At 43.1% G+C, this 25,430-nt stretch overlaps 1 protein-coding gene and 1 long non-coding RNA gene across 7 annotated transcripts in view; one reads left to right on the top strand and one right to left on the bottom strand.

Moving 5' to 3' along the window:
* Positions 1-387: 387 nt before the first annotated feature.
* On the bottom strand, positions 388-24,482 carry EIF4EBP2 (eukaryotic translation initiation factor 4E binding protein 2). Of its 6 annotated transcripts, none has more exons than XR_011074480.1 (5): positions 24,012-24,482; positions 8,738-8,923; positions 7,079-7,153; positions 3,416-3,702; positions 388-728 (listed from the first exon to the last, which is right to left on the bottom strand). XR_011074480.1 is itself a non-coding variant. In XM_068547741.1 (4 exons), exons 1-3 carry the CDS (start codon positions 24,154-24,156, stop codon positions 7,122-7,124), a joined length of 363 nt encoding a protein of 120 aa, XP_068403842.1. In that variant the 5' UTR covers positions 24,157-24,481; the 3' UTR covers positions 388-728; positions 7,079-7,121. The 6 variants fall into 6 exon arrangements, 3 of the variants coding, with proteins under 3 accessions (XP_068403842.1, XP_068403841.1, XP_068403840.1); XR_011074481.1 differs by having other exon boundaries at positions 3,474-3,702; XR_011074479.1 differs by lacking the exon at positions 388-728 and adding an exon at positions 4,155-4,196 and having other exon boundaries at positions 765-3,702.
* The window catches only part of LOC137767094 (uncharacterized), a 32,764-nt gene continuing 30,800 nt past the window's right edge, over positions 23,467-25,430 (top strand). Inside the window, exon 1 of the long non-coding RNA XR_011074482.1 lies at positions 23,467-23,598. This is a non-coding gene — a long non-coding RNA (uncharacterized lncRNA). The remainder of the gene's footprint in view (positions 23,599-25,430) is intronic.

The following is a 25,430-nucleotide window of genomic DNA, read 5'->3' as shown; positions in this document are numbered from 1 at the left end:
AGACCCAGCTGACCCACCTCTACTTGTCACACCAACTGAGCTGTAACTGAGCTCTTGACATACCAGCCACTGGGCTAAGTGCTTTCCATGATCCCACCTGAGCCCACAGCCACCCAGGTAAGACCTACTTCTTAACTTAACCCTATTTTAGAGGACACCAAAGCTTAGAGAGACTGGGAATCCTGTCAGAGAGAATGTGGCTGCTACTAAGTGGTACAGCAGGAATTCAAGCCTGTCTTACTCCAAAGCCTGTGCCCTAAACCTCTACGCTGTTTTGTTCTGTGGACCTGTTTACACGGTCCACAGTGTTCTTGAAAGGACAGGATTCTTGCTCTCAATACTAATATGTGAGCCTCACTGGATTAATAATAGCAAGGAATGTGATGCTCACGCAGCAGAGTCTAGTTTATTTTCAGACATCAGATATGATGGATTTCTAACAAGTGCTCCTGAGGGGCAGAGGCAGCCCTCGTCAGGAAAGCTGTTGCCTGGGCTTCCTCCAGGCTGGTACCTAAAGAAGGGCCTTCTTGGGTGCATCCAGCCCCAGCATGTACGTGTTCACCTCCAAGCTCCTTCGGGAAGGGACACATCACCTCCTGGCACATACAGGGCCAGATGGACAAAGTGCTCCGTAAATGTTGAGAGGAACTGACACATGAAGTGGCCAACTGCCTTTGCCCATCTTCCTCACCAGGCAAGATGCCCAAAATGTGTCAACGGGATTTCACCTGAAATTTAAAGAAAAGAAAAATTAAAACACCAAGTTGATACTCAAGATCTTTATTGATTCAAGTGTAACAGCAACCGTTGGTGAGAATTTTAACTTTTCCCCTAATTTCCAAACACTTGCTGGTTTGGAAGGACAGTTAGAAAAACAAGAAACAAAAACCTGATCACGGAGTCACACAGGACTGCCTCAGGACTGCGTGGTGCCCTCTGTTCTCCACCCACGACAGTGCAATGCACAGGCCGGGTAAGGGGATACCCACATTAAGGGAGACGAAGGGAAGACCAAGGAAAGCACTGGCCGTCTCCGTTTTTCCATTCAGAATGGATGGAACTGGGCCACTGGTTGCACAAAGACAGGGAAGAACATTTTTTTTTTTTAATATATAAAACATTTTAAAGATGCTTAAAATGGACACCCAAAAAATGTGAGTGTCCTCTGGGCTCTCCAAGACACCCTCTTTAAGGTTCACCCCTGGGTAGCAGAGGGTCTCCTCACCCAGGTGGAAAGAGATGGGCTCCATCTCCAGGCGAAGGAAAGGCACTGGCTCACAGTCCTCAGTGATTGGAACAGACACCAGGAACAGGATGCCTCACCACACAGCTCGCCCCTCATCTCTCGTGTTACTCCCCCACTCTCCTGGTTTCAAGTAAAAACGACCCTTGGCCTGGGCTTGGGTTTTTTGTTTTGTTTTGTTTTAAAGATTAAGATGGAGAGGAAGGGGGTACATTGGGACAAGAATGGATATTCTGTGCTAGATTCATGCAATCTCAGGTGTTCAGGAATTTTGGGTTTAAGCACCGGCAAGAGCTCCCTTTAGAAATTTCAATGTGGCCAAATGATTATCAAGCACTGCAGCATCTCTCTGCCAGCCTCCAACTCTTAGAAAGGTGGCAGAGTGAGAGTTTAAATACCCCAAGAATGTGTTTCATCTCAGTACTATTTTCCATTCGGGATCCAGACAGTATGGTCTGCCAGGGCTGCAGGCAGAGGAAGCAAAGAGAAACCACAGATCATCTGAACAGGGACTTGAAAGACTTCTCCTAAATCTAAACTTTGCCAAAAGGTGTCAACTTCCAGGACCAGCCCAGAGAAAGAAACGTAAATTCCAGAGGGTGGGAAAGGTGACATGAATGATTGTATCAACCATCCTTAATCTTCAATCAGAAATGTCTGTGAGCAAGCCTCAGGGAACCGCCAATACTCAACTGGAAAAACATGACTGGAACAGGAAATGCCCCTGGGGTATAAGCATTCTAAAGAATTGTGACCCAACTGCCTCAAGATCTGATGTCATCTTTTATTAAAAGCTGGGACAGAGGTAAAGAACGTGGTGGTGGTGGGGATAGTAATGTGTGGTAACTATGCCCCCTTCAAAGTCCAGACAGAAATTGCCCTCCCAAGGAAACAACTTCTTTAAAGCAAATACTACCCCCTCCTAGATGTCATGGGCAGGTAAGAGATTGGGTTGCGCAGATTAATAAATAGCTCCCCTTATCATGTAGTCCAGAAACATGATAAGGGAAAGTTTTGACCCAGAGAGAAAAGCACCGGGCCTCCCGTCTGGAGGGGAATGTAAAGGGCTGCGGGCCCAGGCTTCAAGCAGCCAAGATATGTGATACCCCTAAGGTCTGACAGACCCAAAGAGCTGGTAACCCAAACAGCAAAAATAAAAGACCACCTATTTTGACTCCACCTCAAAATCAGATGGAAAAAAATTCATTTGAAGGTGCTTTAAAGATGAGTTCCTTAATTCTGGAAGAAGTACCTTTTTTTTTTTTTTATAGCTGCCTCAGCAGCAATGCTTTTTTATTCAAGTATACTCTAAAGCAAGCAGGTCTATAGATAAGAAAATGCTGGGAAGAGCTGGAGCATAAATCCAAACAAGAATTTGCATCCTTAAGATGTCTGAAATCTCTAAAAACTTGGCACGGGTGCCAGAAACACATAGCAGACATTCACTAAACACGTGTTGAACTGACAAGCTTCATCTAAGTTTTTCTTCAGGGTGAAGACAGCATTGGTTCTCTTTAAGAACCCATTTCCATCAGGAAGCCCAGGATGAGGTGGGCACGCAGTTAACCTGCAGTGGATTTAAAGAACAATAAAGCACAGACAGACATTTTAAATTCCCAGATGTTCCCTACTTATTGAGAAGTGGCTTCTTGAGTGAGAGACCTGGCCCAAGTCTGCTTCAGCTGGTGTGGTTTGTGAGAGCAGGCGCCAAGCATCGACTCTGGTGGGGACCTGGCTTCTGGATGCTCTCAGCTATGTCACCCTGAATCGTAACGGTTCGCTTTCCTCAGCCCCGTAACCCAAAATGTAATTCAAGTTTGCTCCCTTTGCTTAACAACCCTGACTCCAATTAAGTCCATCTGAGTGGCTCAACTAGAAGGATCCAATTCCCTTTGTCAATTCCTGGCTGAAGGAGAGAGCGAGCAAGCAGTATTGAGTCTTAGATACCAAGCCAAGGACTTACAAAGAAGCAACCTTGGGCTGCTGGTAGTATACACCAGGCAAATGTATAGATACATTCTCCTGGGAATTGCCATTTCTTGCCTCCCCTCTTAAAACTGGCAGTAGCCATGGGGAGAGAATCCGTTTTTCATCTGTTTGTCGATGCACGTCTTAAGAGAACTGTTTTCAGTAACAACACCTCTCTCAGTATATCATCTACTTTAAACCTACCCCCTCTTGTTGACCTGGTTTCATCCTCTATTGGGGGTGAGGTGGTTTTAAAGTATACCCAAAATTCTTTGATACCGCTCCGTGCAGTAGGTGGGGTGTAACTCCCCTCCCCTTGAGTGTAGGCTGGCTTAGCGGCTTGCTTCTAAGGAACGGAATACGGAGGCGTGATGACGTGTGCTTTCGGAGGCTGTCATAAAAGGCACTGCAGATTCCTCCTTGCCCTCTTTCTCTGGGATCACTTGCTCAGGGGGAGCCAGCTGCCATGCTGTGAGGACACTCATGCTGCCCTAAAAAGAGATCCACATAGGAAGACACTGAGGCATTTTGCCAACAGCCACAAAGAAAGCTCAGAAGTGGATCCTCAAGCCCCAGGTGACTGCAGACCCCGCTGACATCTTGCCTGCAACTTCCTATGACCCTGTGCCAGACCCATCATGTGAAGCTGCTTCCCAGGTCCTAACCACAGAAACTGACAGATAACGTTCGCTCTTTTAAGATGTTAAGTTTGGGGGTAATGTGTTAAACAGCAGTAGATAACTAATGCAGATGGAAGGACAAAACTCTTGGCTTGGAAGCCTAATAGCTAGAAGCCAGCTTCTCTACACTGTGGTCTTGAGAACACAATAGCTATTTCAACAGAATATGAGGAAGTGGTGAACTCAATGCACCACACTACGAAGGAGGTAGAATCATGACAATGCATGTCTCCTGCTGGAATTTGGACAAGGTCATTTCTCACCGACATGGATTGTCCCCAGAAGTACAGAAACATGGTTTTCTCCTCAGAAGAAAAGTACAAATAATCAATGAGATTTTAAGAACCGCCTCACTCAAATGCTACCCTAAGGGGGTTCCCTTTCCAGGAAAAAGCCCAGAGAGATTATGCATTTAGGGCTTCAACTGTGAGATTCCTTCCAAACATACAGGAGGAAACCACCTACTGGATTCTGGCTTGCCCTGAAAATGATTCTATGAGGCATGGCACAAAGGTGTCATCTGTTGGAAGTTCATCTATTGCCTTCTGAAATTATCTTTGAAATGCCGATTTATGGAGGCCACAGTATCTCTAGTAGCAGTGGCCTCCAGGAAGGAATTGCACCAAGCAGATGGAGGTCGTTATAGAGATGGCTAAAGGATTGGGCGGCTGCTATATTATACAGCTGACACTCCCAAGAAATACTAGAAATATGGCCTCTGATTAGAGGGCCACATGCAGCAGTTCCTCAAGATAGCAAAAAAGGGGAACATGGCATCTTAAGACTACTCAAGCTGGCATGTTTTAAATTCATTCCCCGTCTCTCAGTGAGGAAGCCGAGTTTTCATGTGCAGCAGTAAAGAGCAAACAAGGGCGCGTGCTTCTGCTGACAGCCCGACTACTCGCTGTAGTGGAGTCAGACTCCAGAGGATGCCCAGGCCGGGCCCTGAGGAGGATGAAAGCGTCACTCCCAAAGAATCAAGCTCCCAGGGGACAATGAGGTCCTGAGCAAGCTTCTCACGCAAATTACCAATGCACCTTAAGTTGTTCCAAGAATATGTAAAGTGAAATTTGGAGTTTAATTAAAATCAGAACAGAGATACATTAAAAAGCAAACAAAAAATACTTTTCCATTCATCAATTGTTGAGACTGAAAGCATCTCCAAAACTCTGGAGACCCAGCTTATTCCTGAGAGACATCAACCATCACAAAAGGTTTCACTTTTTGAACTCTTCACATTTTGTAGCAGAAAACAGAACAAAGTTCCTCAGACATCCTTCCTTCTTTCTGTCTAAAATGTATTCGCAAACAGGGTCTTTTCATAGTTCAAAAGAAAAACAGCTTTCTATCTTCGCCAACTGGCCTGTTACTCTCACCCTGGGATCTGATCTCTTAATAAGAGGGTTCAGGGCACCAAATCCAACCAGAAATTCCCAGGACACCAGTGGCTATTTTACTTGTCTTTCTATGAGGGGAGTCACTCTCCCAGGATTACTGTGCCAGTCAATAGTCAGGACCATGGGATGGGGAATGAAGCAGCAAAGGGTAAGGGAAAAGAATGAGGTTTCCATGAACAACCCAGGGAAGGCAGAATGGTCCAGTTTCACAATCCACCCACTACAAACTCCAAACATGCACACCCAAAACTAGAGCGAGAAGGAAAGAGCTCGTAAGGGACTAGGGAAGACAAGGGATGGTGACATGGAACAGCAGACTCGCCTACGGACAATTCTCACCTTCCTAACACCGGAAGATGTGTAATTAAAAAGTTGCTGTTCAAAACTGTACTGAAAACATCTAAAAATAGGTCTGTACTCATCTTAAAAATAAAAGGTCACTCCTCAGTTAAGAGGAGTGACAGATATTATCAGATACCAACACTTGAGGTATCCTGGATGTACATTTGAAAAATGGCCTGGCAGAGATAAGGGAGGGAAGGAAGGAAGGCGGGAGGGAGGGAGGGAAAGATAGGGAAATTCAGAGTACCATGGGAAAGGTAAGAAAAGTGGAAGGAACGCATTTTTAAGCCCATGCTTCTCTATCTCAGCAGCCAAACAAAGCAGGTCCACAAAGGAAAAAAGTTTAGTTCTTTTCAAAGAGCATTCTGAAAGTCAACTTCAAACTCAAAAATCACAGACAACAAATATCACAATGCTCACTGGACTGAAAAACAATGACTACTGAGCCTGGGTACTCAAACAGTTCAATGTCTTCCGAGGTCATTCCTGGGTATCATCCTGCAGAGGACTATTGGGTTGGCCAAAAAGTTCGTTCTGGTTTTTCTGTAACATCTTATGGAAAAACCAGAACGAACTTTTTGATCAACCCAATACATCAGGCCTTATCCAAAGAGCCTCTGTCCTGTCGTAGGGACCTGCTCCAGGAGCAGGAGAAATCATGTGGATAGCTCAGAGTACAAAAGGACTGCAAGCAACAAGATGCAAGCAGGGAGGGATGGGAGAAGGGGAGGAAAGAACAGCTGGTGACCAAAGACCCCCTTCTGATGTAGAGTTAAGAAATGTTTGCACAATTGTGATAAGTAAACGAATGGGAAGATGCACTATAATACTAAAGACAGAAGACATTCCTCCCAGAGGAAGGAGGGGAAGTGGACCTCAAAACAGTGCCCCAGGGTAATGCTACCAGAGATGTACAAACAGCATTCTGTCCCCAAGGACAAACACCTCAAGGTAAAAGAGAAAGCAGCTCTCTTCCTGTTTACCATTTCCCTCCAATGGTTTTCAAGACCCCAAACCCAGACTTCTGCAGCAGTGAAACATGAGCAAGACAGGGAGGAGAGACAGAGGGTAAGAACAGGAATGATGCTGAACCTATCAAACCTCCATATCACTTCCCCAGACTTCCCAGCCAGCCAATTATTGGTAGGCTGGTATTTGATTTGGGATTAAAAAAAAAATAGGGGGAAGGGGGAACCAGAGGTTAACTGTTTTCCTCTGTGGGCTGCTTAGTTCTACAGAAATATGCCAAGGGCCTTCAATCTAACTGTCTAACTGGGAAGGGGAACAGGAAATAGGGAGAAGAAATGGTCAGATGCAGCTCATCTTTGCATCCTTTGGCACCCGGAGAAGGAGCAGGGGAGCAGGAGTAGGAGACTGCAACAGGGATTGCTGGTACTGCCTCTTCTGTCTTTGCATTGTTGATCCTATTGGCCAAATCAGGTACACACGTGTATCAGTGTTGCTGCTTTTCTTCTGATCCTCGCAGGACAGTCAGATGTCCATCTCAAACTGAGCATCATCTCCTGGTTAGAATGAAGAACAGAAAAAGTTAAGCACGAAGAGAAAAAGCAAAACAGTTTTAACTATCATTCCCTTTGCACAAAGGTCAAAAAGGAATTCAAACTGTCCCATTCTCTGCAGCCTTGAAACAACTATTCTGCTTTGCTTTGGCTAGTCTTTTGAATCCGGGGGAAAAACAAGAGTGGCAGTCAAATCACCCACAGGGAGGAGCAACTGGGGGAAAGGATACAAGTGAAAACTTTCTGAGTATCCCTTTGTCCAGAGGTTGACCAAACGGGAGCTCCTGGGGAGCACCTGGCCATCTATCAAGTCAGCACATTCTTCTGGAGGCTCTGAACTTTGGCCCTGCTCTGAATCGACACTTTGTCCATTAAAAACTCATTTGGAATTTGAGGAGGCAGAATGCTGGCTCGTGTAAAAGGGTCATGGAGTGCAATCCAAGGTGTACTTCAGGAGCTGGCCATTTCCACAGACACAGAGGGGACTCATTAATAAACGTGTGTGTGAGTATGGGGGAGTACTTACTGAAATATTGCAGGCAGTCCTGGAAAACGGGGTGAAAAACCATACTGCTTTTCCCTACACCAGGGGTCCCCAACCCCCGCCCCCGGCCACGGACTGGTACTGTGGGCGAGTGAGAGAAGCTTCATCTCTATTTACAGCTGCTCCCCATCGCTTGCATTACCGCCTGAGCTCCACCTCCTGTCAGATCAGCTGCAGCATTAGATTCTCACAGGAGTGTGAACCCTACTGTGAACTGCGCATGTGAGGGATTCTAGGTTGCGAGCTCCTTATGAGAATCTAATGTCTGATGATCTGAGGTGGAGCTGAGGCAGTGATGCCAGCACTGGGGAGCGGCTGCAGATACAGATTATCATTAGCAGAGAGGTCTGACTGCACAGAGACCATAATAAATCAACTGCTTGCAGACGCATATCAAAACCCTATCAGCGAGTGGCAAGTGAAAACGAGCTCAGGGCTTCCACTGATTCTGCATTATGATTGAGTTGTATAATTATTTCATTACATATTACAGTGTAATAATAATAGAAATAAAGTGCACAATAAATGTAATGCACTTGAATCATCCCAAAACCATCCCCCCATCCCCCCAGTCCATGGAAAAATCGTCTTCCACAAAACTGGTCCCTGGTGTCAAAAAGGTTGGGGACCGCTGCCCTATACCACAAAAATGACGTTCTTCTTGTAAGAAGCAAGGTCTGTTTCCTGAGGGTGATGGAAATGGGAACTATTAAATTGTTTTGTTTCTCTGTGTGTGTGTTATCCCTAGTCCAACAAAGCCCAGGTTCAAGAGGTCCTCTTTGGGATTTACCAGTCCCTGATTTTGGATTCTTCCTCACCCCCCAACCCACACCTAGATTAGATTTGGTTATGGTTTAGAAGTCAGGGTTTTCAGAACAATTCAATAATTCAATAAGCCTTGGTGAGGGGAGTGGGGGGAACCTTAGAGACATATGACTGAATACCAGTTATAACTGAAGCATCAACATTTTTTCAACCCACAGCAGACTGACATTCGAATCCCAGGGCTACCCTCTTGGTTCCTAATACCAGCATTCTCTTACCAACTGCATGCTTCCTGTCATGATTGTTCAAGTTGTTCAAATTGTTTACTTCTATTTTGGAGTCTTCAATTAAGGTGCTGGGGCTGGTGACTCCTGGGATATTGGGCAGATGGCAGGGCGGGGTCTGAGCCATGGGAGAGTTGCGACGATCCAACAGAAACTTTCGATCATAAATGATTCGAGTTCCTGGAAAACAGGGTTTAAAGAAGACAGAGTTTTGTATCCTGTTTCAAATATAATTTTAGGACAAGGAAAGTAGAAATTTACCTTCACTTTCCTTGCTTTGAAAAATAAGAACTTAGCAACAATTCAAAAAGGCAGGACTTCCCTGGTGGCGCACTGGTTACGAATCTGCCTGCCAATGCAGGGGACACAGGTTAGAGCCCTGGTCCAGGAAGATCCCACATGCCGCGGAGCAACTAAGCCCGTGCGCCACAACTACTGAGCCTGCGAGCCACAACTGCTGAGCCTACGTGCTGCTACTGAAGCCCGCTTACTCTAGGACCCGTGTGCCGCAACTACTGAGCCACATGCCACTACTGAAGCCCACACACCTAGAGCCCGTGCTCTGCAACAAGAGAAGCCACCGCAAATGAGAAGTGCAAGCACCACAACGAAGAGTAGCCCCCACTCGCCACAACTAGAGAAAAGCCTGCATGCAGCCACGAAGACCCAATGCAGCTGAAGAAAACAAACAAACAAACAAAAACAAACAAAAAGGTAGCTGAAGTTATGAGGAATGAATCATTCTGGAGAGCAGAAAACTTAGTTCAATTTTCGAAAAATGAATAATTTGAACTATTTTGGATGGAAATTTTTCTAATACAGATTTTAAAACTTTTTACCACCTTAAACAGAAAACCAACCCTTTCTTGATGAATCTGGTTGATTATTATGAAACTCATTTATTATACTACGTTGTGACCTAGGAAGTCTCAGGGCCTATTCAGTTGGTGCTCTGTATTTTCCTTATACTGAATAGGATTCAGATAGCCAGGTTGTGCTTATGGCCCTCTCCACCATGGTTTCCTTGTCTCCTCCCTCACTGTTTGGCTAAGAACCATCTTTTTTCCATGTCTTAGTTTGGTTGCCCTAACCAAATACCACATTTTGGGTGTCTTACACAGAAATGTATTTCCTTACAGTTCTTTCTCATTGTGTCCTCCCACGGGGGAGAGGGGAGCAAGCTCTCTGGTGTCTCTTTTGGGACACTAATTCTATTGTGAGAGCCCCACCCTCAGGACTTCATCTAAACCTAATTACCTCCCAAGGCCCTATCTCTATATATCATCACATTGTGGGGGTCACTGCTTCAATATATGAATGGGGGGGAGCACAATTCAGTCTACAGTACACCCTTTACACCCATTCTAACTTGATACATCTAATCTGTTGGGTTTGGAAATTGGTGATCTGCTTATTTTAACACTATGTAAAATAAGAGCAAGTAGGCTGGGAAGGAGCCTGATGGTTTTCCAATGAACAAAGGGAAGCAGCTTTAGTGGATGGATTTTGTTGTGTCACCCCCCACTTCTGTCCATGGCTAGGTTTCAGAAGGGTGAGATTTCACTGTGAGATGTTCTTACTAATATTCATGTTGCAAGTCGGAACAAGATTATTCTCACTTCTGTAGTACACTAAGCTTGGAAACTCTGAGGTGAGGTGGTGAAAAAACAGCACAGGATAAAAGCAAGCTTTCTATTTCTAAATTATATATTAGCAACAACATAAACATTAAAGAATTATAATTGAACCAAGTAGGAAATAAGTAGTAGAAAGTCTACCTAAATGTGTCAGATATAAGAGAAACTTTGAAGAACTCCTGCGACTTTGCAGAGGCAATAAAATACATTTTTTTACTTCTTTGGGATATAATTCATGTACAATTCATTCAAAGTGTGTAATTCAATAGTTTTTAGTATATTCATAGAATTGTGCAATCATCACCACAATCTTTTTTTTCTTGGCTGCGCCATGAGGCTTTCAGGATCTTAGTTCCCCGACCAGGAATTGAACCTGGGCCACAGCAGTTAAAGCGCTGGGTCCTAACCACTGGACCCCCAGGGAATTCCCACCACAAACTATTTTAGAACACTGTCATCATCCCCAAGATAACCCATATACATTTAGGAGTCCCTCCCCACGTTCTGCCAACCTCTCCAGCCTAGGCAACCACTGATCTCTTTTCTGTCTCTATAGATTTGCCTATTCTAGACATTTCATAAAATACAATCATGCAATATGTGTCTGTTTATGACTATTTCTTTCACCTGCAGGTTTTTAAGATTCATTCATGTTTAGCATTTATCAGTACAGCTGACCCTTGAACAATGCAAGTTAGAACTGTTTTTCAACAGGAAGTACTGCAGTACTATACAGTCAGTGTTGGTTGAATCCATGGAGGCAGAGGGCCAACTACAGGTTACACTTGGATTGACCCCCACGTTGTTCAAGGATCAACTGTACTTAATTTCTTTGTATTGCCAAATACTATTCCATTGTATGTATAAATCACATTTTATCAATTAACCAGTTGATGGACATCTAGGTTGTTTCCACTTTGAATAATGCTGCTATAAACATTCCCTGGTGGTGCAGCGGTTAAGAATCCGCCTGCCAATGCAGGGGACACGGGTTCAAGCCCTGGTCGGGGAAGACCCCACATGCCGCGGAGCAATTAAGCCCGTGCGCCACAACTACTGACCCACGCACCTAGAGCCTGTGCTCCACAACGAGAAGCCACCGCAATGAGAAGCCCGTGCACCGCAACGAAGAGTAGCCCCCACTCGACGCAACTAGAGAAAGCCCGCGTGCAGCAATGAAGACCCAATGCAGCCAAAAATTAATTAATTAATTTTAAAAAATCAATTGGCCGTAATTGTGAGGATTTATTTCTGGACTTCCACTGACCTATGTGTATCCTTATGGCAGTAATACACTGTCTTGATTTGTAACAACTTTTGAAATCAGGAAGTGTGAGTCTTCTTTTTCTTTTTCAAGATTGCTTGGGCTATTTTAGGTCTCTTAAAGTTCCATATATGAATTTTAGAGTCAGCCTGTCAACTTCTGCAAAGAAGCCAGCTGGGATTTTGATGGGGATTGTGCTGAATATATAGATAAATATGGGGAGTAGTGCCATCTTAACAATATTAAGTCTTCCGATCCATGAACGTGGAATGTCTATTTATATAGGTCTTCTTTCTTTCAACAATGTTATCTAGTTTCCACAGTATATGTTTTGTGCTTTTTTCATTAAATTTATACCTATGTATTTTATTATTTTTATGCTATTATAAATGGAATTATTTTCTTTATTTCATTTTTGGTTTATTTAAAGTATATAGAAACACAATTGGCTTTTGTATGCCAATCTCATTTCTTTCAGCCTTACTGAACTCACTTATTAGTTTTAATAGTTTAGTGGATTTTTAAGATACATTTGGTTTCAAATGCACACAAAGTAAACAATTCAGAAGAGAAGACACCCTGAAGAACTAGGACCTTAACTGATGCTGTTAATGTTCTTAAATATGGCCAGGGAAAATATGGGTACAAAACCACAGTATTTTAAGTGTTTGAATTTTAGATCACTGCAAGCTGAAAAAATTAACTGTAGCAGATATATAGCAAAAAAAGGGAATCAACATGTGACTAAGGATTCTGTGGTGTAATTGAAAAGCATTTGACATACAAAAAAACAAAATTATTAAAAGAAAAACATAAAGACCTGACTATGAATAAAATGCCAGGGGAAAAAACCCTTTATATTTCCTTTTTAGGATATTGTGTTTACTGTGAAATTATATGAATTCCAAGACAATTAAAAACCTAATATTCAGGGTCTCTTATACACGTGCATAGACACATTTTCGGAAGCAAGAACTTCCAATAATTCAAATTTCAACTGCCAGCCACATTTATGTCAGCCCAATTCAACGTCAACCAATGCATCCACAACTAACTAGAGAAAAGTTAACCATAAATTCTTAAAGAAGGTTTAAAAAATCCATAGCTTGCGTATAACACAATATTAAAATGGAGCATGATTTTAATAAATTGATGGAGTGTTAAAAAAAAGAATCTATTTGACATTGACAGTGGAAACTTTTTCTTTCCAGTGAGTGTTCCATTTCCTTTTCTATGAAAATCATCATACTCCTTGGTTTTATATTGAAAAGTTACAAAATTCATAGTATCATATATGCTATTTATTGATTTTCAATGTTTACAATTAAACCATAATAAAAGTGAATTATCATAGTTAAGGAAGAGTATGTAAATATTACAGACCTTGATATTGTAGAAAATAATGGAAAGGCAGACCTACTAGGGAAGTAGAGGCAGGACAGGTAGATAGTATAATCTCATATGGTGGAGTTAAAACTATCAGATTGAAACACAAGAGGTTTAACTATAGTATTTAGAGTTTTAAAGGTAACTACCCAGGGCTTCCCTGGTGGCGCAGTGGTTGAGAATCTGCCTGCCGATGCAGGGGACGCGGGTTCGAGCCCTGGTCTGGGAAGATCCCACATGCCGCGGAGCAACTGGGCCCGTGAGCCACAATTACTGAGCCTGCGCGTCTGGAGCCTGTGCTCCGCAACTAGAGAGGCCACGATAGTGAGAGGCCCGCGCACCGCGATGAAGAGTGCCCCCACTCGCCGCAACTAGAGAAAGCCCTCACACAGAAACGAAGACCCAACACAGCCAAAAATAAAATAAATTAATTAATAAAATAAAAAAAAATACTAAAAAAAAAAAAAAAAAAGGTAACTACCCAGAAGAACCAAAAACGATAAAACAATCTACAAAAATTGGTAAATGGAGAGAGGGAAAATGAGAGGTATAGAAAGTAATGAAAGCATATAGTGTCCTATATGCCTCATTTTCATAATAGGGAGTCAACAGTATCATCCAATGTTAAGAAATCAAGAAATTGTGGTATACATATATTATTTACAGTAACAGTAGTGTAACCAATAAAATCACTATAAACAGAAACTGTTAAAAGCAGCAGTCTCTTGGCATTTTTGCATTTTATGTGCTTCTGTTCAATTTTTCTTTTTCTATTTTGTTTTTAAAACTTGCATATATTACTTTAGTCTTCATGTTTGGATTTCAAAACAAATAGGAATCTTTAGATCTAGGTTAACATTAGATATCTATAAACGTTCTTCATCCCTTGGTGACGACTTTTTCAGATAAATCTAATACCCTGACCCAGCACTTTCTAAATGCTGACATTACTAGGAAAACATGAGAGTAAAACTCAGTCCCTTTGATGGAGAACAGAGAGGAGGAAAAAAAAGCTTCTATCTTTTGATCTAAAAACTAGTGATTTTCAAATGGCAGGGAACACAAGAGGGTGAATGAATAAGGCCCAAAATTATGCTTGTGAAGATGGTTAGTTAGTACAGAAACAAGGTCATTCAAGCCTAAGGGCCTCTTTCAAGACCAAGTAGCTTAGTTTAAATGATAATTAATCCATATATTAAGCTATATACACCCAAGAAATTGTATAACCTGAAATAAAACCACCTAGACAAAGTCCGCTGTAACATGGTTAACTGACAGGGTAGTAGTTACTATACTTTTGCAGGGTCCTGACCATAAAACTGTTTAACTAAGGCTGCTTCCAGAACTAGAATTAAGCATCCACTCATGCAAATAGACAGTTCAGAAAAAAGAAACAATAAGTAACTTGCCCAAATTGAATAGCTTGCATAGCTGGTGACAAAACCCTCCAAGAAGGCTGAGATGAACCTACACCCTCCTAACAACATCCTAGGCAAGAAGGGAGAGTGTAGGGTCAAATAGGGCTTCCCTCAGGGGACTTTAGCCATCAAAGAGGAAAATCTTTCTCAGAAAAGCGTTAGTGGACTTCCCGCTTACAATCCTTAGGCCAGAACTGAGTCAGATGCCTGCCAGCCCAGACACTGGGGAAGCCATAGAGTAGTCAGGGTGCATCTTCTGGGGCTTGGCACACTACCACTTTAAAAAAATGAGGGAATCTGGGGTAGCATGGAAAAAGAGTGAACGGCTGTTGGGCTGGAAACCAATAGAGTCGGTCATGTCAGGTCTGTATTTAATATTTACCTAAATTTAAATCCTCATCTTCCATAGTAGGCAACTGTTAATATCTAAAACTGAGAAATAGCATTAAATCACGTTATTCAGAAATCCAGAGGTAAATGCTAGAAGAAATGGCTGAAAGAGTTTAAAATGGTTTCTCTGGGGAGTGGAACTGGAGATGAGATGGGGCATGAGAATGTTGCTTTTTGTTATTAGCCTAATACTATATGACTTTTAAACTTTGCTTTCATAGTTATAAAAAATAAATGCAAAAGAAAAGGGTGATTGCATGAATACTGAAGGCATTTTGCTAAGTCAAACAAGTCAGTCACAAAACACAAATATTTTATGACCCCACGAATATGAGGTACCTGGACTAGTCAAATTCATAGAGACAGAACATAGAACGATGGCTGCCAGTGGCTGGAGGTGGGCAGGTAATGGGGAGTTATTGTTTAATGGGTATGAAGTTTCAGTTTGGGAAGATGAAAAAAGTCCTAGAGATGGATGGTGGTGATGGCTGCGCAACAATGTGAATGTACTTAATGCCATGGAACGGTACCTTAAAAATGGTTGAAATGGTCAATTTTATGTTATGTATATTTTACAATAAGACATATATATGATTTCAGACTTCTAGCTTCCAGAAATGTAACAGAATAAATTTGTTGTTTAAAGAAGCCCCCACCACCAATTTTTTTTTTTAAGACCAAGAGAAAGTGTTAAAAAAAAAAGCAAAGCCCATTATAAGGAAACGGGGGGGAAAAAATGACTCAAAAAGTATTTGCAAATATAAATACATACGTAACAGACCGACACTAAAGCCATGAGGAAGAAGGTATCCTTCAAATCTAGAAATTAAAACAACAACAACAACAACAACAAAGCACTTGGCAAGTAACTTTAGCATTCCATTAGAAATTCCTGACATTCTCCATCTATGCCTCATGTAAGGGCCCACCAAGAGATCAGAAACAGATACAAGATGAACAAGCAGCAAGTGTTTCCAATACACTCAGAAACGTGGTTTGTCGCTTTCCCTCTTTCCTCCCAAGCCCCTGTCTCCCCCAGTAATAAAAAGGGAAAATAAGAAGTTAAAATACAGAAAGGACTTACAAAAACAGTGGTTTTCTTTGCTTTTTACTATTCCAGCTTAAGAGGGGTGATTAACAAGGTCTGTGTTTGATTGACTGTGTTAGAGAACATTCTTGAATGAACTACAGTTTTAAACATCTGTTCTTCATGGAGGCTCTGGATGAAAGGACAGACTCCTAAAAGCTCTATGCCAGATAACCCAGAGGAGGCTAAAAGCTGCCTAACCCAGCATCCTCCAGGGAAGTTGCTGGTGGCCAAACCACATTTACTGTGTACAACCATCAAATCCCTAAAGTGCTAATAAAACCAAGAGAGGGACAATTTTTACATCAAAAAAAGGCACAATTGGAGCCGGAGGATATTATAACTTAGTATGGCTAAATAATTACGGCAAACGGAAGACATCCAAGGTTTGTGAAAAGCCAATCCTTATTGTCCTTTGATTAACTCCAATAAAGATTAACTCCAATAAAGATTTCCAAGATATTAATGTCAAAGGATGGGCTCCCTGCCCAATCACGTAGGACACTGCCATAGTAGAACACACACCTAGGCTGAAAGGGAAGTTGATAATGACTATCTTCCTATGCAGAAGGTCCAGTGCTAGAAGAGGCTTTAGACAGCATCTGGCGGAAGCCTGTCATTTTACAGATGGAGAAACTAGCATCCAAAGAAAGATCACACAGTGACACAGGAGCCAGGAGACAAACACAAATAAGCAAGGTACTCTAAGCAAATCTAGCTCTCTTGAGTCTTGGTTGCAAAGTGATCTGAAACAAATGACCTTTTTAGTTAGTACCAGGTCCAAAGTGGTATACAAAACACAAACTAATCTCAAATAAATGCCAACTGATGTTAAGTCTATCAAAATGAAGTACATCAAATATGTCCACGTCTGTTTGGGCTTGAACATTCATCTTGAAATAAATTTTCTCAAGAAATGCCTGGCTCTGATTCCAGGAAAAAGCTGGTTGGATCTGACAGACTGTTGACTGCATCCTGGATCAATTCTTTGGATTAGATTTCACAGATGTTGTGGTTCAGCCTCTGTAATGTTAATAATTAATGAAGGCTCGCTCACTGCTTTGGTATGGGGAAAGCACTCAGATTCAAGCCTGGCTTTCATTCCCACTTCTTGTTTTCCTCAAGTTCACTCCTCTTGGGCACTTAAAAAATAAAAATAAAAACAATGCATATATACATATCAATGTCTTCTACTTTTACTCATAGTGAGGAACTCATCAATAAAGTTCATAAGAGGCAAAGAAGCCTACTGGAGATCACTGGTCTAGGTCACTTTTTTTCAGTGCTGCTTCTTCATAATGGTTCTAGGAACTTATCAGACCAGACAGTGGTTTCATTTCAATGTAAAAGCAGCCCAGCTCTAATATAAACATTCTCTGGTAATGATATGAGCACCTTTCTCAAGCTCAAAGGATTAACTATGACATCTTAAAATGAACCACAAGCCTCTCAAACTTTCTGATAGGTACCTCTTAGAACCTAGAGAGCAATGGTCTATCTTCACCAGTCCTCACTTCTGCTATAAACAGCAGGCCATTTCTAAAAAAATTAAAATTGAATGAGGTATTACACTGATACTAAAACCAGACAAAGATACCACAAGAAAAATACAGACTAATATCCCTTATGAATACAGATGCAAAAATTCTCAACCATTAGCAAACTGAATTCAGCAACATATATAAAAAGGATTATATTCCATGACCAAATGGCACTTATCCCATGAATGCAAGGCTGGTTCAACATCTAAAAATAACTAACATAATACATCATAACAATAGAATAAAAAACAAAAATCACATGATCATCCCAATAGATGCAATACATATATATATATATATATATATATATATATATATATATATGCATTTGATAAAACCCAACACCCTTTCATAATAAAAACATTCAACAGACTAGGAATAAAAGGGAACTTCCTGAACCTGATAAAGAGCATCTATGAAAAACCACAGCTACCATCTTACCTAATGATGAAAGACTGGAGGTTTTCCCCTAATATTGAGAACAAGTCAAGGGAATCTGTTGTCACTCTCTTGCCATTTTTGTTCAACACTGTGCTAAAGGTTCCAGTTCTAGCCAGGGCAATTAGGCAAGAAAAACAAAACAAAATGGGGCACCTAGATTGATAAGAAAGAAGTAAAACTATCTCTATGCACAGATGACTGTGATCTTGTATATAGATAATCCCAAGGAATCTACAAGAATTGAATTGTATTTTCCAGTTAATTGATCCTTGCTTGTTAAGGATTTTACTTTTAAAAACTACTCAATGAAATGAACAGCTTCAGTTGTCGGGGCATTTGTTCTAAGGATCTGAAAGATAATTTATTCAGATATAAACATTCATAGATTTCTGAGCTTCTGGCTTCAAACTGTGGCCTGAGTATCAGGTGAAGAGGTCCTTTAAAAACGAGCCACACGGGCTTCCCTGGTGGCGCAGTGGTTGAGAGTCTGCCTGCCAATGCAGGGGACACGGGTTCGAGCCCTGGTCTGGGAGGATCCCACATGCCGCGGAGCAGCTGGGCCCGTGAGCCACAATTACTGAGCCTGCGCGTCTGGAGCCTGTGCTCCGCAACGAGAGGCCGCGATAGTGAGAGGCCCGCGCACCGCGATGAAGAGTGGCCCCCGCTTGCCACAACTAGAGAAAGCCCTCGCACAGAAACGAAGACCCAACACAGCCATAAATAAATAAATAAACAAATACTTAAAAAAAAAAAAAAAAAACGAGCCACACATCAGATAGATAGCTGCTGGGTGTTATAACACAGGTTTTAAGGGATCTTTGCAAAACAAAGTTCTGTGATGAACAAATTTGAAAATGGTAGCCTAGGCCTTACCTATTCAATAAGTTGAATGACAGCAAGTTTCAACTGACTTTTGTTCTATTATAAATAGATTAGCAAAAATCTTTTCAACATTAATTTATTCATCGAAAGACTTGGGAGCCAAGAAAAAGTTCTATCCTTCACCAACCAACTACTGTCCTGCTCAGGCTCTCTTCCTCTCCAACCAGATGAACTAACTTTCCCCACATTAACTTTACCTTGTCTGATCTGCAAATCTTTTTTTTCTCATCACAGCCTTTACTTTACTGCTGATTGGCAGTGAAGCATCTCCTACAACATTATTTACTACTGTAGCTGTTTGAGTTCCAAAAATTATTTTGGCTGATTCCATATAAAAATAAAAAACCTGACATTCCTTAGTCATTTGTTATGACATGTCCACACACCAAAATATTTTTTTGTCCATACAAATCCATGAAGCCTGAATATTATTCAAGACAATATCGAAAAATTGAAAGGACATGATCTGCAAATCTTTACACTGTCTCCAAACCATGCAAGACCCCTCCCATAAAATCATCTTTAAGACTCCAGTCCTCACAAGGTCTTTGCGGAACAACCCTGGTAGTGCCAATTTACAGACTCGTCACGTTTCACCCTTCCCGTTTTACACACAGGCCTCCGGAGAGCAGAAGGGAGTTGTGCACTATCAGCCTGGACGAGCTCTGTCTTCCCTCATCAGGCTGTGACTGACATGGAGCAGGCAGAGGCACTCCCTTCCACACATCGCACTGCTATATGCCTTGCGGCTGAGGGCTGCTGCCTTCCCAGGCTCAGAATTCAGTCCCTCATCAGCAAACATGCACCCAACACAAAACTAAGCTACATCTTCTAGTACATGCTTTGGCAGCTGATGAATACGAGACTACAGCCAAATCTGCTCCGGAATGACAACACATGTTAATTTTTGTTACTCTGAGATAAGTAAATGCCATCTTCCTCAAACACAAGGCAAAGTGACTGGACAACTTTCAACATGTTTTTCACACACTTCTCACATGTAATCATGAAGTCCTTTGGTTAATAACTGAAACGAGAGAGGCAAATAAGTACACTTGCTGGTTCAGAAGTTTTTGGCCTAGAATAAACTCAGCCCAAGGTCACTGAATTAGAAATTTTGTAACAGTGAGAAACTGGCCTTCCTTCCCCATATCTACACACAGCTCTATTCATTTCTCCCAAGAAAGGAATCAGATTAACACTCAGGACTCCCCCCAAATACTCTTACTTTATTATGGCTCACTCCAAGTGGATTCTTTTCCCTTCTTCCTGTCTTCTCCTTTATCCCCAGACCCTTCCACTGGCCTTCAGTGAACCAATCAATCACAGCAACTCTCCAGCTGGCAGAGAGGAAGCAGAGTATGAACAAGATTTCAGACCATCATAGTTAGTTCCCCTCTGGTGCTCTTGTTATGGCAACAGCATACTTTTCCACAGCTGATGAGGATGTTATGCAGGAAAAGAAAGGCAAAAAGAAAGGCTCAAAGAGGTCTCTATGTTTCTGCTCATTCCCCAGAGCACAACCCTCCCACAGGGAGACAGTTCAGAACTTTAAAAAAATAAGATAACAAAAAGCATCGCCATTAGCTAGCATTCCAGAGGTCGAAGAGTCTTTTTAAATGTTTGTAAACTTCCTTTCCTAGGAAAATACGCATCTTAAGACAACAGAGGAAAAAACTGGACTAGGTATCAGGACACTAAATTTGCGACTACCCACTGACATTAATTAGCTGTATGACACTAACAAGTTACTTAATTTCTCTCAGTTCCAGAATGAAAGCATTAGGTTCCTTCCTAATGTCACAAAAGTGAAGGAGACTGCAGTAACTTTACCTTTCACTGAGGCCAGAAAGCTTCTCAAAGTTAGAACCGAACATCATTCATCCCCATTCCTCCACAGGCAGATAAAACAAAATAAAATCCAAGGGCATTTTGAATTTACTCAAAAATTTTACTCTTCCTTAATAATGAGAAAATGTACACTTCTAAAAATATGAGAAACAGAAGAGGTTACAGCAAGTGTGTTTTCACCCAACTCTCATTTTCCAAACCACAGGAAGGCAATTTTGAGAAACCTTTTCAAGGGTGAACTGTATCCTCTGTGGGGAGAGATGTTAAGTTCACTGTGTTGTGAATGTCCTTGCCCAGTCTGATCATTTAGGGCATTCAGCACATCAACTGTTATCCTGGAATGCTCTGACATGTGTATGACACTCCAGAAAGTTTCCAGAAGTTTGAGACAGGAAACTCTAATCCCCTTCCTTCCTACTAAATAGATTTTTCAATACAAGCCTTCTATCGCTTTTCTAAATGTTTTCAAGTCTGAAATATATGTTAGCACTCGATTCTTTACAAGTTTATTTTTTAGAACTAAAAAGCTTTTCCACCCTTAACCCCCACCAAGATTTTAAGACCATTCAGAGCAAAGACTGCATTTCCTACTTTTGTCTGTAGTCCCCTTTTGTGCAAAGCACTGCACTAGACCCACAAAACTCACTTAAGGTACCTAACCGGATTAATTCAGGTGCCTAGAGGTGACCAAATAACAACCCTGGTTCAGGGAAGGAAAATTACATGAGAGGAGAGAGGGAAATGTAACAAAAGAGATGAACAAACCATCAGAAAATTGGAAATTTTCCAAAGCGAGGGGAAACTAAATCAGTATGTACTGAAAATCTAGGCAGCACTGAGTTAATTGCTATAAAATAGTGATTAAATCCAGTCACAACCGTGCTGTATCTTATAAACACATTATGTAAGTCTTTGCGTTAAAAATTTAAAGATGACAATGTGCTCTACCAATCAATATTGGTTCAATATAATAGATGAGCTAAGATGACAAGTTTTAAATCAGAAATTAAAAAGTGTAGAAACTGGGACTTCCCTGGTGGCGCAGTGGTTAAGAATCCGCCTGCCAATGCAGGGGACATGGGTTCGAGCCCTGGTCCAGGAAGATCCCATATGCTGTGGAGCAACTAAGCCCGTGTCACAACTACTGAGCCTGCGCTCTAGAGCCCACGAGCCACAACTACTGAAGCCCGCGTGCCTAGAGCCTGTGCTCCGCAGCAAGAGAAGCCACCGCAATGAGAAGCCCGCGCACCGCAACGAAAAGTAGCCCCCGCTCACTGCAACTAGAGAAAGCCTGCCCACAGCAGCAAAGACCCAACACAGCCAATAAATAATTAATTTTTTTAAAAAAGTGTAGAAACTATCTGGAGACAGGGTCAGTGATATTTGAGAAAGCAGTAGTGGCTATGTACACAGGGAGGAAGGATAAATGAATCAGTATTTCTGGCAGAATCTTTCCAAGCACTGTAGGAACTAATCCAGGCTATGAGACAGGCTTCTATCTTTAAAGTACACTTAAAGACTATGCCCTTACTTTAAAAGCATGGTAGCCTGGCTGTCTGAAATATGCCAAAAAGGGTGTCCCTGTGACTCTTCCCTCAGGGGAATAATGATTAATATACAGCTAAAAGTTTAGTTCCTTCCTCAAAGAAATAATATCTGAGTGCAGTTGCTACTATGACATAAATTCTGAACTGCTGGAAGCACAGGCATTACGGAATTCACAAAGAATTCTGGAACAAGTTATAAATCTCTTTCCATCACCTTGGAAAACAGTATCCATTTCTTAAAAGCTGTCAGTTCAAGTTCAAGACAACCCTATCTGGAGCAGATTCTGATCTGCCAAAATCTTTCATGATTAAAAGGCAAGAAGATTTCAGCATGCTCAGGGTCTGGCCTTGAACAGATCAGGTCAGAAGGGAGGTTTCTCCAATGAGGTAAGCCACCTCACTAGAAACTCCACTGCTCTGCAAAGTTATAACTTCCTTAAGCCCAGTTCTCCACACTTATTGAACTTCTCCTGCCTGGGTTATTTAAAAGTCTTACAAGGCAGCGACCCCACCCCTAGAGTGGCCTGGCTGGATTCCTCTGTAAAGCTCTCTCCTAGATTTTTATCCCCTGTTGGCAAGGTCTTCTTACTCTACTGCCTTGCTATTGTGCAACCGATTAAAGGATCGCCCAGGCCTAACTGCAGGGGATTGGTTGTAGTACAACTGGTGAGCCCAGCCCACAAGAACGAAGCTAGCAATCTTGCAGACTGCAGGGGCTGCCAGCCAAGTCCCAACCCTCTAGCCAGAGGCCGTCACCAAAAGGCAAAGTTACGAAGTTAAAAATGAAGCACCATTCCCTTCATAATGTCCCTCAAGATCGTCCAGTCTCCTCCCTCTGGAGAAAAGCCCAGTGAGGGGAAAGACAACCTTTGAGCTCCCTTTTCCCGTGACCAATTAATTCAACGCTCTTCACCTCTACCCCAGTGTTCTTCCTTGTAAACAGTTTCTGGTCGTACTTTGAAAAGCAGTGTTCAGAAACCCCGCTCTGCACTGCCCCTTCCCCAGGATCAAGCAAGCCCCCCAGCAAGGGTGCCCTGCTTGACAACGCCCTCTTCAATCTACCTCCCAAGGCGGCGCCGCCAAAACTCTACCCTCAAGGCTGCCAGCGCTCCTTTCCCTAGCCTATTACTTGAGCATTATTTTATCACTCCTCCTCCAGCCTGGGGACTCCCCCAACCCGCGGGGCCCGGTCCAGCAAAGTAAACAATGCTGTCAAAGCAGGATAACACTGGGCGAGGCTTCCAAACTCGGCATTCCAGCCCCCTCCTGGTGTTCTAAAAGCAGCAAAACAAGTCATCGCAGCGTCCCAGGAGCGACTTACTCTCCCCAACTTCCTTTCTACAAAGGCCCGGGAGACAGCTCCAAAATCAAGCGTCAGTGTGCACAACTACACAATACGTAAGAGGCAGAGGTAATGCGGAGTGAGTGCAACGCCAAATGTAGACGAATTTGCCCCGGAGCAGGAGGAGGGGGGCAGAAAACTGGGTAGAGTGCGTAAACCTGCCACGAAGCGGGAACAAGGGCTTTTTTTCGCTACAGGAGAGCCACTTCCCAGAGTGGGCACGCACTGCATCGAGCTGCAGGCGAGAGAGAACGCGAAGTTAAGGTTCCCGAAAGCTGTCTCACGGGGGCTTTGGTGGGGCTGCGGCGGAGGGGCTGTGGCGGAGCCGGGGTGGCCGGAGCGGCCAGCGTGGACACGCCCTGAGTTAAAGGACCTTGGCGGGAAACTGAGGGGACACCGCGGAGGCTGGCGCGGACGCGCTCGGGAGCCGGCTGCAGCCGCTGCAGGCTCGGGTGAGGGCCGCGCGGGCGGCCGGCGCTCACCTCCCGGCGTGGTGGAAAAGAGAGTCCCCCCGGGCGTGGTGCAATAGTCATGAGGTAGCTGCGCGGCGTCGCTGATGGGCACGGTGCGGGTGGGGATGGCGCGGCTCTGGCTGGGCTGGTGGCCGCTGCCGGCGGACGAGGACATGGCTCTGGGCGCGGGCTCTCGGGCTTTGTCCGGCGGGCGGGCAGGCGGACGGACGGCGGCGGCGGCGGCGGCGGCTGGGGGCCCGGGCTGCTCCGGCTGCTCCGGCGGGCGGAAGGGCGGGCGGGGCTCGGCGCGCTCCGCTCGCTCCTCGCTCGCTTCCTCTCACTCCCTCGTCCCGCTCCGCTCCCGCCGCCGCCCTCTCAGCCGCCGCCGCCGCCGCCGCCCGTTCCTCCGGCCTCCGCCAGCAGCCTCAGCAGCAGCAGTAGCAGCAGCAGCAGCGGCAGCAGCGGCGACGACGACGACGACGACCGGAAGCGGGCGAAGGCGGGAGGCAGAGGGAGCTCGGGGTAGCTGGTCGGCCGGATGTGACGTTACGAGGGGCGGGTGCGGTGCGATGAGGCGGGGCTGCTGACGGGGCGAGGCTTAAGCCCTGAGGGCGGGACGCGAGTCGGGCAGAACCTATGCCAACTGTTTGTGAGCTGCGTGTCGGTGGACACGGAAAACTTGCGTGTTTTTTTTTTAATTGTCAATCAACACTACTTTCCTTGAGCCGACTTCTGTTTCCTATCCATCTAAACAAAAGTGTTATTTTACTTTTAATTGCTCAATATTAAAAATAAGCAATGCATGCATTTATTAAAAAACACAGCAGAAAGGTTTACGATGCCACCTCTCCCAGTTTCCCAATTCCCCTTTCGAGGGTGAACGACTGGGACCAGTTTATTGTGTATTCTTCCAGAGACAGTCCTTATATACAGACATAGTGCAACATATAAGCATTAAGAAAATAAAGAAATTAATAGCTGCCCATGTCACATGAGTGAGTATTGTGTTAGAGATAAAAGAAACTGAAGTACAGGGGAAGGTTAAGACCACGAGGTACCTGGAAAATTCAAATCTGTAACACTTTCTTTCCTCTAGGGATTCTCATACTTTTTGATGTTAAAATTTACATTCTTGAAAAATTATTGAGGATACCAAAGAGCTTTTGTTTGTGTGGATTATATCTGTTGATAATTACTCTATTAGAAATTAAAACAGAATTTTTAAATGTTTATCAATTCATAAAATAATGTCATCCCATGTAAACATAATATTTTATTTTTAAAATTATATTTCCCCCCAAAATTAGTGAAAACTGGGTTTTTTTACATTCTGGCAAACATTTTAATGTATATGTAATAGGAAAGAGCTGCAATCTCACATCTGTTTCTTTTTTTTTTAAGATTTTTAATATATTTATTTATTTTTGGCTGTGTTGGGTCTTCGTTGCT

Source organism: Eschrichtius robustus, chromosome 7 (assembly GCF_028021215.1).
Source record: "Eschrichtius robustus isolate mEscRob2 chromosome 7, mEscRob2.pri, whole genome shotgun sequence".
NCBI lineage: Eukaryota > Metazoa > Chordata > Mammalia > Artiodactyla > Eschrichtiidae > Eschrichtius > Eschrichtius robustus.
Note: the sequence above shows the minus strand (reverse complement) of the source record. Positions and strands in the feature narration are given on the sequence as shown.

Excerpts from the sequence above, each read along its gene's own strand:
- EIF4EBP2 (XM_068547740.1), bottom strand. The coding sequence starts at position 24,156 with ATGTCCTCGTCCGCCGGCAGCGGCCACCAGCCCAGCCAGAGCCGCGCC. Across the intron at positions 8,924-24,011 it reads CTTTTCCACCACGCCGGGAG|GAACTCGAATCATTTATGAT; the intron begins GTGAGCGCCGGC and ends CCTGTTTTCCAG. Across the intron at positions 7,154-8,737 it reads TGACAGGAAGCATGCAGTTG|GAGATGATGCTCAGTTTGAG; the intron begins GTAAGAGAATGC and ends CATTCTAACCAG.